Below are 13,260 nucleotides of genomic sequence, written 5' to 3' on the forward strand. Positions count from 1 at the left end.
ACGCTAGAATGTTCCACAATCATATCCTGGGTAGATGTCCACCACTTATCAAGATCGTCATAAAATAATGACCTCAGGTCAAAGCAGACCCCAATGTTCATAAAAATGAGATTTATTAATTTCTGTAATACAGTGCATTTTATGACAAATAACAAATGGTTTATCATAGAACGTACGGAGTACCTACATGTAGGTACTTATTTATAGATCGCCCAGCCCTGCAGTTGGAGAAACTGCCGTTTGCATTGTTTGCAGGTTACAAGGAGTTGGAGCTCCGCATGCTTCGAGGGATTTGCCACCCCCCGACGACCTCGTTTCTGAACAGGTGCCCTTTTGTCTCTGAATAACTCACTTATTCAGCTCCATCAATCAAAAGACAACGCCTACCTGACTATATCATCGTCATTATCTCCCATTTACATTCGCGGTTTAGCTGAGTCTTACCGCACTACACAAGATGCCTTCCGCGCCTAAGCAGAGAAAGATCGCAATCGTTGGCAGTCGCTCCGTGGGTACGTGCCCCTTTTATAACCCAAGGCGTTATAATCGCGAAGAACTGACACGTATCATTTAATAGGCAAATCATCTCTCACCGTTCGCTTTGTCGAGCACCACTTCGTGGAAAGCTATTACCCTACAATTGAGAACACATTCAGCCGGATTATCAAGCACAATGGCCAGGATTACGCAACTGAGATCGTCGATACTGCGGGACAAGTAGGTGATCCCTGTGCGAGATGACCGTTTGGTTACTGAGACCATTCTACAGGACGAATATAGTATCTTGAACTCCAAGCATTTCATTGGGATTCATGGATATATCATTGTCTACTCAGTCACATCGCGCCAGTCATTTGATATGGTGCGGGTGATTCGCGACAAGATCCTGAACCACCTCGTCAGTCACCGTCCTTCTCATGACTAGTACTCACGAACCAGCATCTAATCTTTCCTATAGGGAGCGGATGAGGTACCTCTTGTTATAGTAGGAAACAAGAGTGATCTCAAGCCCGATCACCGCCAAGTCACCCTCGATGACGGACGGCAATTAGCGGAGGAGCTCAACTGCGCTTTCACCGAGGCCAGTGCCTTCCTTGATTTCAATGTCGCGAAAGCCTTTGATCTCATGATAGGAGAGGTTGAGAAGTCCCAAAATCCATCACAACCAACTGGGAACAACAAGTGCGCTTTGATGTAATATGGGGGCCGTCTATTGGAACGCGTGGGTTTCTCTCCCGGGGATGGTAAGCGAAGCCATCTCTAGATCTCTGGATCTTCAAGTCAAGAAACATGAACCATCTCTTTTATTGGAGCTGACAACACTATACCTTGCTCTTTTGATGTTCACTCAATTCAGATCTACGGATGTCTTGTTTGCTGACTCGATTATTGACTTGGAGATCATCAACGCCAATTTGATAACAGCAACTTGATGGCTTCTCGAGGCCCTCTTCTTTTTGGCTTTATTTCTATTTTGTCTTTTTGGTGGAACCATTGGGGTTTTTGCATGAATAATGAGTTTTAGGGTCGAATTCGGGAACATGGATCGGTACCAAGCATAGAGTAATGAATCTCAATTTAAACAGGCTTCTATAAGTACATAATGTATGCGAAGTGTTGAATTAAACTGATCTATAGAAATATCCGTGGCCATAACTCTAGCCTATTTGGAAGTAAAGACCTTGCGGAGCCATAGAGCGCCTTATCGATTAAGTAATGCAACCCCTCGAAGCCCAAGTGCGTGCCTCCACGCACTTTGATTTTCGTCGTTTTTACCCCTCCACAATTTGAGTCACCCCTCTACCACTTGGACTCCCCGGAACCCTTAAAACTCCAATCGTCAATATGTTGGACCTAGCAGACTTTGTCACCGAGCGCGGTGGTGATCTCAAGAAGATCAAGGAGAGCCAGCAGAAGCGATTTGCTCCGGAGGAGACCGTTGACGAAGTTGTCGCGCTCTATGAAGAGGCACGACGCGGTATGGATCCTTTTCTTTTAGGGTTGGCGAAATTTTACTGACAGGTATAGCCCGATATGATGTTACACAGATGGGCTCTCAGATCAATGGAGTCCAGAAGGCAATTGGAATGAAGAAGAAGGTAGGCATTTCCCGGCCAGTCTAGTTGGATGTGGAGATGCTTATCCGTTCTCAGAACAAGGAAGACGCAACCGAATTGCTCGCACAAAAGGCAGAACTTGACACAAAGAAGAAGGAGCTCGAGGAAGCTGCTGTCGCCAAGGAGGTTCAACGCGACCGAAAGATTCGCACCATTGGAAACTACGTCCACGAATCCGTGCCCGTGAGCAACGATGAGGTATGGATCTTTCAAGTCGTCTGGAGATTGAATGCGCCGTGAGACTAACAAGTGGATTTCTGGTTACAGGCAGACAACAAGCTCATCAAGACATGGGCCCCCGAGAATGTCGAAATGCAGAAGCCAGGTTGCCTCTCCCACCACGAAGTGTTGACTCGTCTCGATGGATATGACCCAGAGCGTGGTGTCAAGATTGTTGGCCACCGTGGATACTGCTTGACTGGATACGGTCTTTTCCTCAACTTGGCTCTGATCAACTATGGTCTGGAGTTCCTCTTCAACAAGGGCTACACTCCTAACCAGCCCCCTCAATTCATGCTCAAGGATCTCATGGCGAAGACTGCGCAGCTCGAGCAATTCGACGAGGAGTTGTATAAGGTTACTGAGAGCGAGGATAAGTCCACCGACAAGTACCTCATTGCTACCTCCGAACAACCTTTGTCTGCCCTCCACGACAGCGAGTGGCTCCAGGACAAGGATCTTCCCATCAAGTAAGTCTCCTTTGTTACCCAAGACTAAATTGTTTTGCTGACAAGAGAAATAGGTACGCCGGTTACAGCACATGCTACCGTAAGGAGGCTGGATCTCACGGTAAAGATGCCTGGGGCATCTTCCGTGTTCACCAGTTCGAAAAGGTTAGTATAGATCCGAATGCACTGAATTTTCGCGTTCTAACTCCATGCAGATTGAGCAGTTTGTTCTTACCAAGCCCGAGGATTCATGGCAAGCCTTTGAGGACATGATCAGCACTTCCGAAGAATTCTACCAGTCCCTAAAGCTCCCTTACAACATTGTCGCCATTGTCTCCGGCGCCTTGAACAACGCGGCATCCAAGAAGTACGACTTGGAGGCTTGGTTCCCATTCCAGCAGGAGTACAAGGAGCTTGTCTCCTGCTCCAACTGTACCGATTACCAGTCCCGAGCTCTGGAGATCCGTTACGGCGTGAAGAAGGCCACCGATCTGAAGAAGACTTATGTTCACGCGCTGAACTCCACTCTGTGCGCAACCGAGCGTACCCTCTGCTGTCTGCTTGAGAACTACCAGAAAGAAGACGTAAGTGTTACAAGTTCATTGGTGATTCTGACAGTAGCTAACTATTATTTAGGGTATCGAGGTCCCAGAGGTCCTGCGGAAATACATTCCCGGTGCTCCCGAGTTCCTCCCTTACACCAAGGAGCTTCCCAAGGATAGCACATCCACCAAGGCCAAGGGGAAGGCCCAGAAGGGCACCGATGATGCCACCAAAAAGATGCAAGGTCTTCAGGTTTAAGGAGATATCCCACGATGTACCTTGAGATACAAATTACGAATTACAATGGTTTAGTTCATGATTTATAGGCATATGTAGAAGGACATTAAAAAGATATTTTATACAATCTAAAAAGATACTAAGAAAGACATACAAAACGACATACAAAATGGCAATCCAAAAATTACCTAAGGCTAAACGAATCAACCCTGAAGATGTAAAAAGCTCTTTCCCCCTCATGAACTCTCCCTCCTTTTTTCCCTTCCACCATCATCACTCCCCCTGGCAAATTGATCGCCAGTTAGAAAACCCACCGGAAGGAGAAATGTCGCTGGGACCATCGTGTAAGTTCTGTTTTGTTCTGTTTTGAATACCTCCAAATTCAAACCCAATGCAAATGAGTCCCAAATCCACATTACCACATTGCAAAGAGCTTCCAACTAGCACTGGAGTTGACCATGTACTAGGAGATCCCGCAAAGCCCAATTGATGGGTTCCGAAAGTTCATGATCAGCGGATGACCGCCGGTCTATTTGCAATCGTCAATATCCTACACCTTGTCGGACAGCTTCTGCTTAGCCAGTGAGCGACAGACAGAAGCTTAAGGAAATACATGCAGAGTAAGACTCATCAATCTCCTTCCCCATACATTGAGAGCAGTCAAAAGGATTTTGCTCAGGATGATACTACATGAATGCTAACAGCCACTATAGGAAAAAGGCCAAATGCATCAAATGCATAGGGGCTGAGTAATATACTTAGACTGCCGAAGCCTAATCTCGCGAGTATGTGCTACGGTCTGAGATAGCTGAAGTCACAGCGCGAGACGCGAATTCTCGCGCTGAAAGACTTGCGCTGGAATTGGGAGGCGCAAATCAACGAGCCGAAGAGTTTCAGCGGCGAGCTGTCGAGGCAAAGAAGTGCGTGGACGACTGGAGAATTTTCTGGTTTTCAACCTTGGGGGTTGAACGTTTGCGCTATCCACAATCTCTAGTGCAATCCGAGGGTTCCAATCATCCTGGTGATCCTGGCCCGAAATCCTGGCCCGAAAAGAAGTTCGAATGTCTTTTTCAGAGGTTGACGAGCTAGCTTCCTCGATGTTGTCATAAAGAAGGGAGAATTTGGAGTTTGGTCTCCAGCATTTCAGTTTTCATTGTGGTTGAAGTCGCCCCGATTCATAATTCTAGTGCATAGTGCAATACGACAATGGCATGGTACCATTCAGTGCTATGGGTTGCCCCGTAGGGCGAAGCTGCAATTCACGACGATATGGGGTCTCAAAAATGGGTATGGTACGACAGTAAGCTCGTTATCTCTCGAGCTTTGGTTAAAACGAAACTGCGCGCAAATTCGGGGTGTCGAGGTATTCAGAAACGGACGAGGTTAAAGTGCTTGAAACGAGGGTCGAGTCTGGCTCTGGCTTGACCCCGAAAGTCGAGGTCGAAAAAAGCATGATTGAATGCGCAAGGCAGGGTCTCAACTAAAGACGACGAAATGTGCGACATGGTAGGAGTGGTGATGTCGGAAGTACAACAGCGAGATAGGTCTCCTCCCTCCGGTGGACTGCTCTTCCAACACCATCTCTCAGTATTTGTATGCTCGGGGAATGGAAACGAGGAGATAAAGGACTCATCACCTGGAGGGAAGGCAAAAGAGAAAAAGTAATCATGTTGCCGATAGTGGAGTGTAGGTATCATTGGAGAGGGCGAAGGAGCAGTTATCTAGGAGCCACAACACCTTCTGTAGATCGACTATGTTGCGATTGTCCCCGGTTGTACATAGGAAAATTCCTTGCATAAAATATGCTTTTTACCATCGTCTTATACATCCCAAAAGACATGACTATTCCTGTCTTTTTAGTGCCACTCAGTTTACAGGAACATGTGTTAACAAAAATAGAGATAAGGCATAGGCAATGCTTAGCCGGAGCAAAGGGCTTACAGCTACTAGTTTCATGTCTACACCGTCCACTGTCTACATATGGCTACAGAAGAATGAGGATCGGGTATGCCTCAATGCACAATGTTCACATGAACAGAATTAACATTATTTGCCCAATTTTAAAAAAGAAAGAAAAAAAAGAACGGCCAGAGAGAGAAAGCAAAACTTTCTTCACTAGTATATCGTATGGCGTTAGTATTCTGTTTACCCAGTGCAGGGTGCAAAACATTTGGATCTCAGACAAGATATTGCATCCTGGTTCAAGGAGAAGCCAGAGAGGGGGAGGCTTACGGGGCCAAAGGTGGGAGGGGAGTAAGAGGGGGAGTAGGGAGGAGAGGAGGGCACGGGCGAGGCCGGCGCCGGGTCAATAGGGCCACCCGATAGTGGCTCGGCCACTGTCTGCTCGGTGGCACCCTGGAGAGCACCCTGACCGCCGCCACAGTCAGGGCCACCAAGGTCACCACCAGCAGCAGTGGCATCACCACTACCGGGGGCGGCAGCATCAGCAGTGACGCGACGCCCAGTCGCGGTGGCGGCCTGTTTGCGGCGCACACGTTAGAAACAATATTCAGTCATAGTGCAATCCCGAGAGAAGACTGGTTCTCATAGAGGGACGACAACAGACGGTTTCTTACCCTGTTCAAAGCAGAGTGGACGATTGCCCACAACCTATCTACCTCCTTAGCAGAAGGAGGAGGCGCGTTTGCAGCGTCCTCAGCGGCCTGGTCCAGATGTTAGTAATGCTCAGTCAATTTCAGGGCTTAATGATTCTCTTGCCCGCCGGGCTCGTCTCTTCTTGTTCTTGCGATTTTTTCTCTGGCTCTTTGTAAGGGGAGTCATATTTTTTTAGTAATTTGGAAGGGGGGAAAAGGGGAGAAGAGTTCACGGGGAAGGGGGGAGTGTTTTGACTACATGGGTAACTACATACCTAGGTATATCCTACGAGGAAGACACCTATCTAGGAAGGCACCTATCTAGGAAGGCACCTACCTACATTTGTACCCTACCTACCCATGTAGCCATATGACATCTCAATACTGTTCAATGATACACAATGCTTCATCTCATCTATAGTCAATTTACCATAGATTAGCTCCCTCATTCATTCACTTTCGACTTGGACTTCTTTCGGATCTCAAGCACGATTCATCTTAAAATGAGGAACTATTGACATGCATTTATTGACTCCCATGTCCACTCACTTTTAGCTTACACTTTATTCGGACCTCAAGCATTGCCATACAATAATACTATAAGTCGCAAACAAGCCAATGCATCAAGACAGGAGTTCGTAAATTTCGAGCAATCGGAGGACTTAGCTAGCCACAAGCCAAAGCAATCTTCAACATATAACACTCGAATCACTTCGAAACTCGTTTCCACTGCCATAAGGATCCCTTCTTCCAATACCACGCAAGTGATCTTACCATTGACATCTTTCCAAGCCCAAAGATACCCGGCTTAGAGAAATAGGCGTCCGTCATAGCCAAAAGATAGGAGGGATTCTTGCTCCGGAGCCTATCCTCCAGATTGCTCATCACGAGTTCCCATTCTGCACTGGATATAAGATAACCACGATTGACCCCACAACAATAACATAGCTCTGTGCAGTGTCCGGTGCCCCTCTCCTTAGTAGTCAGGCAGCGCTTTTTGCAACATCCACAGCTTCGACTACAGCAGCCACCCTTCCCCACACAATCGTTGGTAAGCTCTTTCCGGAGATACCAAGCAGGATGCTGTCGGATCCTATCATAGATCTTTTTCAGTGGCCTTTGGGGAAGCTGGGTCTCCGCATTGTGTAAACAATATATCAGCCCCAGAATCATATATTCGTTGCCCTCGAGATCTTCTTCGTATTCGCGATGCGTACTTGCATCATCCTCATGGCCTAGTTAGGGCTAAACACCTGGGTAGAGCATATTTATTATGTAATGATGGATGCCAATAAAGGATACAAGGTCTTCAGATTTAAAGATATCCTACAATTTACCTATGAATTATATTACAATGGTTCAGTTTATGATCCTCCTACATATACATGTACACACTATGTACTAGTTGTAGCACGCCATTGCCTAAAGCAGATAAGCTCAGCCGATAAACATGTGATCTGCGTCTGATTGGTCAAAACTTGCAATTTTTTTTTTAAAAAAAAAGGCAAAAAAAAAAAAAAAAAAAAAACGAAATCATTTGCCCCGCGATACCCCTCCAAAAAGGATTCATTGACTACATATGTAGAGTACTATATCTCAACATCTATTTAATTAGAATTGTTAAATCGAATCAATGACAATAATAACAAAATTTACATACTAGTTAACTATATAGTATATGTACATATGTACTTAGTTGTTGCAAACCCCGAAACCAGAATCACCGAGTCCGATTCCGGAGACCTTGCGGGCTTACTTAATTTCCATTAAGAGTCATCCAGGTGGACCACCTGAGCACTCATCCACATCTTCCCTGATTGTTTCTCTTCAATCTACTTCAATCCTCTACACACCTCAATCATGTCAATCGCAAGAGATATCCGTCCTCGTCAGGACGACGCCGCCTTCCTCGCTACCTCCCCCAGCGCCTCCTTCAACTCCCCATCCAGCCACAGCTCGGTTCTGAACCGTACGATTCCAATCAATGCTAAGCACTTGAAGCCATTCGCCACAGAAGATATCAAGGTTCTGCTCCTGGAGAACGTCAACCAGACCGGCCGTGAAATCCTCTCCCAGCAAGGCTACCAGGTCGAATTCCTGAAGTCTTCCCTCTCAGAAGATCAGCTCATTGAGAAGATTCGGTGGGTCCCAATCCAATTCCCCCTCGGTGACTCACGAAGCTAATAGATTGGCTTGTATTGCAGTGATGTCCACGTCATCGGTATTCGCTCCAAGACCAAGCTCACCGCACGGGTCTTGAAGGAAGCAAAGAACCTTATCGTCATCGGTTGCTTCTGTATCGGTACCAACCAGGTCGACCTCCAATATGCCGCTGACCAGGGTATTGCCGTCTTCAACTCCCCCTTCAGCAACTCTCGCAGTGTTGCCGAGTTGGTCATTGGTGAGATGGTCATGCTGGCCCGCCAATTGGGTGATCGCTCCAACGAGATGCACGCCGGTACCTGGAACAAAGTGAGCAACGGTTGCTGGGAGATTCGTGGAAAGACCATCGGTATGTGATGTCTTACAACTGTTCTGTTGTTTCCGGGGTTTGTGCTGACCTCTCAGGTATCATTGGATACGGCCACATTGGTGCCCAGCTCTCCGTATTGGCTGAGGCAATGGGAATGTCCGTCATCTACTACGACGTCCTCAACATAATGTCCCTGGGTACCGCTCGCCAGGTCAAGACCTTGGATGATCTCTTGGCCGAGGCCGATTTCATTACCTGCCACGTTCCCGAGATCCCCGAGACCAAGGGCATGATCGGACAGAAGCAGTTCGAGAAGATGAAGAAGGGAAGCTACCTGATCAACGCCAGCCGAGGAACCGTCGTAGATATCCCCGCACTTATCGACGCCATGCGCAGCGGTAAGGTTGCTGGTGCCGCTCTGGATGTCTACCCCAACGAGCCCGCCGGAAACGGTGACTACTTCAACAACGATCTCAACACCTTCTCAGCTGATCTGCGCTCGCTCAAGAACCTTATCATCACCCCTCATATCGGTGGAAGTACCGAAGAGGCTCAGAAGGCTATTGGTGTCGAAGTTGCCCAGGCTCTGGTCCGATATGCTAACGAGGGTTCCACCCTGGGTGCTGTCAACTTGCCCGAGGTTGTCCTCCGTTCTTTGACAATGGATGAGCCTGACCACGCTCGTGTAAGTTATCTCTGCAGTTATCTGGGTTTGCGATGATACTGATTTTGTCTAGGTGATTTACATCCACAAGAACATTCCCGGAGTGTTGCGAAAAGGTAAGAATACATTTGATTCAAACGAAGCGATCTCTCAACTGACAATGACACAGTCAACGAGATTATTGGTGACCACAACGTCGACAAGCAGATGACCGATAGCAGAGGCGATGTAAGTTTATCCGTTCTTTGTATACAACAGAGAAAGACAGCAGAAACTAACTGTTAATAGGTTGCCTACCTGATGGCCGATATCAGCAATGTGGATGCTGCCACCATCAAGGATTTGTATACCAGACTCGAGAGCCTTCCTTGTAAGATCATATCTTTTCTCTCACACATGAATTCAAAGCTAACAACTTTTCCAGCTCGCATCATGACCCGCGTGTTGTACTAAACAACCGATCAAAAAAAAAAAAACAAAACAAGCTAGCCTCCGGGCTATGATGCTTTAATCAACTTAAAATAGATGAGCCCTCACACGGCTTAATCTCAATTGCAATAGGACACTCTCAACGAGGTCCTAGGATATTACAAGACTGCAATTGCCAACGCACGAGTATATTGAGTTGGATACGACTGATGTAAAAGCGGTTGAGTGTATATTTTGTGAATACCATGCACCATTTACTAAAGAAAAGCTATGACATGAATGTTTTCGTTTCCATTTCCATTTTCATCTGCCAGGTCATCCACACGGATTAACTGGCTAAGTAGAATGCATTAAGTGAGAATATCGCTAGACATCATGATCCTAACCTCGACTCCCATCTCTGAAGCCAGGACTGCGACTCCTCCTTCTTGATGGAGGATCCCGACGGTAATCACGTCGACTTGTCGAACGCCAATCGGCACTTGAATGCGATCCATGCTCACCAGAATCTCGCGAGCGATCATTGCCACGGTCACTGCTGCGGTCATTGCTGCTGTAGTTCGGAACATAAGAGTCCAGATTCCCTGATCTGGGTGCTGGACGACCTTGTCCGAATTGATTTCGACGATCATCTCTCCCGTCGGTTCTGTTGGATTGCGATCCATCCCATGGCGGGTTGGTTGGTACGGGTGGACGTGGGGGTAATCCCGTATCTCTTTGTGTTGATGGGAAGGGCCCGCGGCGTTGCGGGTTTCCGTGAGTTGCGTGGTGGCCATGGCCTCCGTGCGTTCCTGGTGCATTTTGTCTGCCTCCTCGGGCGCCGCCGGGGACGCGGCTGTGTCGGGAGTCTGGTCCGCGAGAGCCAGAGGTTGGCCAGCCGCCATTGCTTGTGTCGGAGACGCCTGGGGGAACTGGGGGCATTGGGACCCGTTGACTGCGGAACTTCTTTCGGTCGAGTTCGTGGGAATCTGCGAATTGGGGGATTTCGCCGGGTCGTGCTGGGAGGGGGTGAGTGGTGAAGTATGGGTGCTTCAATGCATCCATGGCGTTGATGCGTTTCCTCCAGTCTAGTCGGAGGAACTCGCTTAATAGAGAAATAGCTGCCGGGTTTAGACTGTTGTAAGGTTAGTTAGGGGCTCAAGTCTTCTTGTGCGCCGGGGCGAAAGAGAGTGACATACTCCTTGAAGAATGCATGGAGGTTCCCGCGTTTGAAGGCGAAGTTTTTCACACCCTCACAACCCGGGAGTTGACTCCATCCCGGCATATTCTCCTCAGTGGGAGTGCCCACAAGATTGAATATCAGTTCTGCTTGGTTAAGGTCGCTATTTCCAGCGAGGATGGGCTTGCCCTTGAACATTTCGCCAAATACACAGCTACAAGACATTAGAAGATGATAAACCTGACTAACAGGGATGGAGAACTCACCCAACTCCCCACAAGTCAATGGCCGTAGTGTATTTCCGTAGCTGTAACAACAACTCTGGAGGACGGTACCATCTCGTGACAACAAGTGCAGTGTATTCTCTTCTAGAATCTCCTCCTCCTTTTCCGGGGAGTGGAGGGGCATCATCGTAAGGCCGAGCAAGACCAAAATCAGCAATTTGGAGGATTCCTCCATTGCTAATTAGCAGGTTCGCCGCTATTCATTCTGTCAGCTAAGAACTATGGTATACCAGCCTTCACCACTCACCTTTCATATCACGATGTAGGATCCGGTTCTGCGAATGTTGTTAGACAAATATTGCAGGGATGGGTGTTTCAAGACGATCGTACTGCATGCATGAACTTGAGCCCTTCGAGGAGTTGCATCAAGTAGCATTTAATCTGTGGTTCCGTGAATTGAACCGCTGGGTTTTCCAGTAGTCCTGACAAGTCATGTTCCATGTATGGGAAGACCATGTACATGCTCGGCTTTTTCCGTCCTTCGCCTTTGCCTCGCTCAATTGACATCTCCTTGAGCTGTAGAATGTTTGGGTGGGAAAGCGCTTTCATGAGTTTGATCTCGCGGATGGCGGTAATGGGGAACTACCATAGCACCAAAGGTCAGTATGGCAAACAAACAACAGAGAGCCAGTGGACTTACGCCTTCTTTCTCGTGGTGCATTAGGATTTTTTTTAAGGCCACGATTTTGGTATCCTTCTTAGACCTTGCTTTGTAGACCTCGCTATCCACCTGTCAGTTGGTTTCTTTCGGCGATATCGCTGCCAGACTCACCCAAAGGTTCCTTCTCCAAGCTTGTCGAGGAATTCATATTCACGGATGTTTGAACAACCAGGGAAACGGGCTTGGCCATTCTCGTGCTTTTCCAGGGATTTGATCTCCATACTGACTTGTGGCTTGCGCTGGTCGCTTGCGCTGGTCGCTTGCGCTGGTGGAGGGAAGGTCGATTGCGCTGTCTGGCGAGTAGGTCGAAATGTCGACCGCGGTCAAGCTGTTCGGTATGCTTTGGTTTGATATTGGGTCAAGATACACGGAGGAGGGTTCGAGAAGTCTTCGGAGACAGATGGTTGTGGGGAAGTTTTCAAGGTGAATTAGCGGGGATCTTCTCGGGGAGAACCAAGCGCGTCGAATGTGTTAGAGGGCAAGTCCATATCACAGGCAAAAGCATGTGTGACGATTTCGCATTGTTCAAAGCCCTCGTGTACGGAGCTCGGGCATGCAATAAACTCAATAAAGACCTGAGCAGGAACCAGCCTAGTCAAGGCACAAGTATAATAAGAGTCAGACGACTCTCCGAAAAGAAATCAAATGATTGTTCTGCTGATTGCCCTGCCGAACGATCCAAACACTGCGCTGCGGTGGAATTCGAGTGCCGTCACGGGTCACGTGCAACCAACCTCCGTCTCCGTTGAACCGCAGAGCCCTCCGTCTTCAGATCCGATTCGAGATTGGCGTTTTACCAACAACAGTCATTTTCAGCACACAGTACGTCTTACACGCACCTTTCTCTACTCATACAAATTCCGTGGAAACTAATTGCTTTCCAATCTGTACAGTCATGGCGGGCCACTCCTCCCACCCTATCCACATCCACCCGGTCCGACCGCTCTACCGCTTCACTGCGACTGCATTGGGCGCTAGCATGTGGTTCTTCGTAAGGATTACCTCCTTTTTATACCCAAGAACTTATACTGACAGGACTCTGGGTAGCTCATGTACCGAGCCAAGAAGGATGGTGCCGCTCTGTTGGGCTGGAAGCACCCTTGGGACCACTGATCCGATTACAATCGTCGATTTCGTTTTCTTGCGCAACCGCTTCGTCTCTCATGGCAGCGGTGATGGTTGGGCTGCATTGCGTACTATGTACTTGGAGTGGGAAGAGAGGAACAGAGAGCCGGATGTTGCCGAGGCGCATGTCGAAAGCCGCAAGTGTCAGGTTCACGATAGCCATTTACCAGCCGAATTGTATCATACCCTTTCTTTTTCAATTTTCTAAAATGGTAATTCTTTGGCCCGAGTGGCCGAGGCGGAGCCTCACTAGACGAATGACTGGGTTATAATATCCAAAAACTATGGCAATCTACAGGTCTATGT

General features: G+C 47.9%; 6 protein-coding genes across 6 annotated transcripts; 4 read left to right on the forward strand and 2 right to left on the reverse strand.

Moving 5' to 3' along the window:
• Positions 1-457: 457 nt before the first annotated feature.
• On the forward strand, positions 458-1,198 carry rhbA (Rheb family small GTPase rhbA; the record flags this gene model as incomplete). Its single annotated transcript, XM_040956597.1, has 4 exons — positions 458-512; positions 578-717; positions 770-898; positions 959-1,198. The coding sequence occupies 4 exons, from the start codon at positions 458-460 to the stop codon at positions 1,196-1,198; spliced, it is 564 nt and encodes a 187-aa protein (XP_040812909.1).
• Positions 1,199-1,845: 647 nt separating this feature from the next.
• Positions 1,846-3,586, forward strand: N7455_005878 (serine--tRNA ligase SES1; the record flags this gene model as incomplete). Its single annotated transcript, XM_040956539.2, has 7 exons — positions 1,846-1,978; positions 2,029-2,099; positions 2,154-2,315; positions 2,385-2,806; positions 2,860-2,950; positions 3,001-3,369; positions 3,422-3,586. 7 exons carry the CDS (start codon positions 1,846-1,848, stop codon positions 3,584-3,586), a joined length of 1,413 nt encoding a protein of 470 aa, XP_040813047.1.
• A 2,124-nt stretch (positions 3,587-5,710) lies between these two features.
• N7455_005879 (uncharacterized protein) lies at positions 5,711-6,529 on the reverse strand (the record flags this gene model as incomplete). The annotated part of the gene is made up of 3 exons (XM_065605144.1): positions 5,711-6,043; positions 6,142-6,228; positions 6,518-6,529. 3 exons carry the CDS (start codon positions 6,527-6,529, stop codon positions 5,711-5,713), a joined length of 432 nt encoding a protein of 143 aa, XP_065462044.1.
• A 1,408-nt stretch (positions 6,530-7,937) lies between these two features.
• N7455_005880 (D-3-phosphoglycerate dehydrogenase) lies at positions 7,938-10,012 on the forward strand. Its single transcript, XM_040956571.2, has 7 exons — positions 7,938-8,300; positions 8,364-8,671; positions 8,728-9,317; positions 9,370-9,412; positions 9,466-9,524; positions 9,585-9,666; positions 9,721-10,012. Exons 1-7 carry the CDS (start codon positions 8,020-8,022, stop codon positions 9,747-9,749), a joined length of 1,392 nt encoding a protein of 463 aa, XP_040812985.1. The 5' UTR covers positions 7,938-8,019; the 3' UTR covers positions 9,750-10,012.
• A 63-nt stretch (positions 10,013-10,075) lies between these two features.
• Positions 10,076-12,072, reverse strand: N7455_005881 (CDC2/CDK family serine/threonine-protein kinase; the record flags this gene model as incomplete). The annotated part of the gene is given in 8 exon segments (XM_065605145.1): positions 10,076-10,627; positions 10,638-10,839; positions 10,904-11,098; positions 11,151-11,364; positions 11,416-11,443; positions 11,499-11,750; positions 11,809-11,890; positions 11,941-12,072. 8 exon segments carry the CDS (start codon positions 12,048-12,050, stop codon positions 10,076-10,078), a joined length of 1,635 nt encoding a protein of 544 aa, XP_065462045.1. The 5' UTR covers positions 12,051-12,072.
• A 260-nt stretch (positions 12,073-12,332) lies between these two features.
• On the forward strand, positions 12,333-13,162 carry N7455_005882 (uncharacterized protein; the record flags this gene model as incomplete). The annotated part of the gene is given in 4 exon segments (XM_040956627.2): positions 12,333-12,435; positions 12,446-12,651; positions 12,723-12,820; positions 12,877-13,162. 4 exon segments carry the CDS (start codon positions 12,333-12,335, stop codon positions 13,160-13,162), a joined length of 693 nt encoding a protein of 230 aa, XP_040812911.2.
• Between the last annotated feature and the right edge of the window lie 98 nt (positions 13,163-13,260).

The sequence above is a fragment of the Penicillium solitum genome (assembly GCF_028829755.1).
Source record: "Penicillium solitum strain IBT 25940 chromosome Unknown utg000003l_segment0_segment0, whole genome shotgun sequence".
Lineage (NCBI taxonomy): Eukaryota > Fungi > Ascomycota > Eurotiomycetes > Eurotiales > Aspergillaceae > Penicillium > Penicillium solitum.

Excerpts from the sequence above, each read along its gene's own strand:
- N7455_005880 (XM_040956571.2), top strand. The coding sequence starts at position 8,020 with ATGTCAATCGCAAGAGATATCCGTCCTCGTCAGGACGACGCCGCCTTC. Across the intron at positions 8,672-8,727 it reads GATTCGTGGAAAGACCATCG|GTATCATTGGATACGGCCAC; the intron begins GTATGTGATGTC and ends CTGACCTCTCAG. Across the intron at positions 9,525-9,584 it reads TGACCGATAGCAGAGGCGAT|GTTGCCTACCTGATGGCCGA; the intron begins GTAAGTTTATCC and ends AACTGTTAATAG.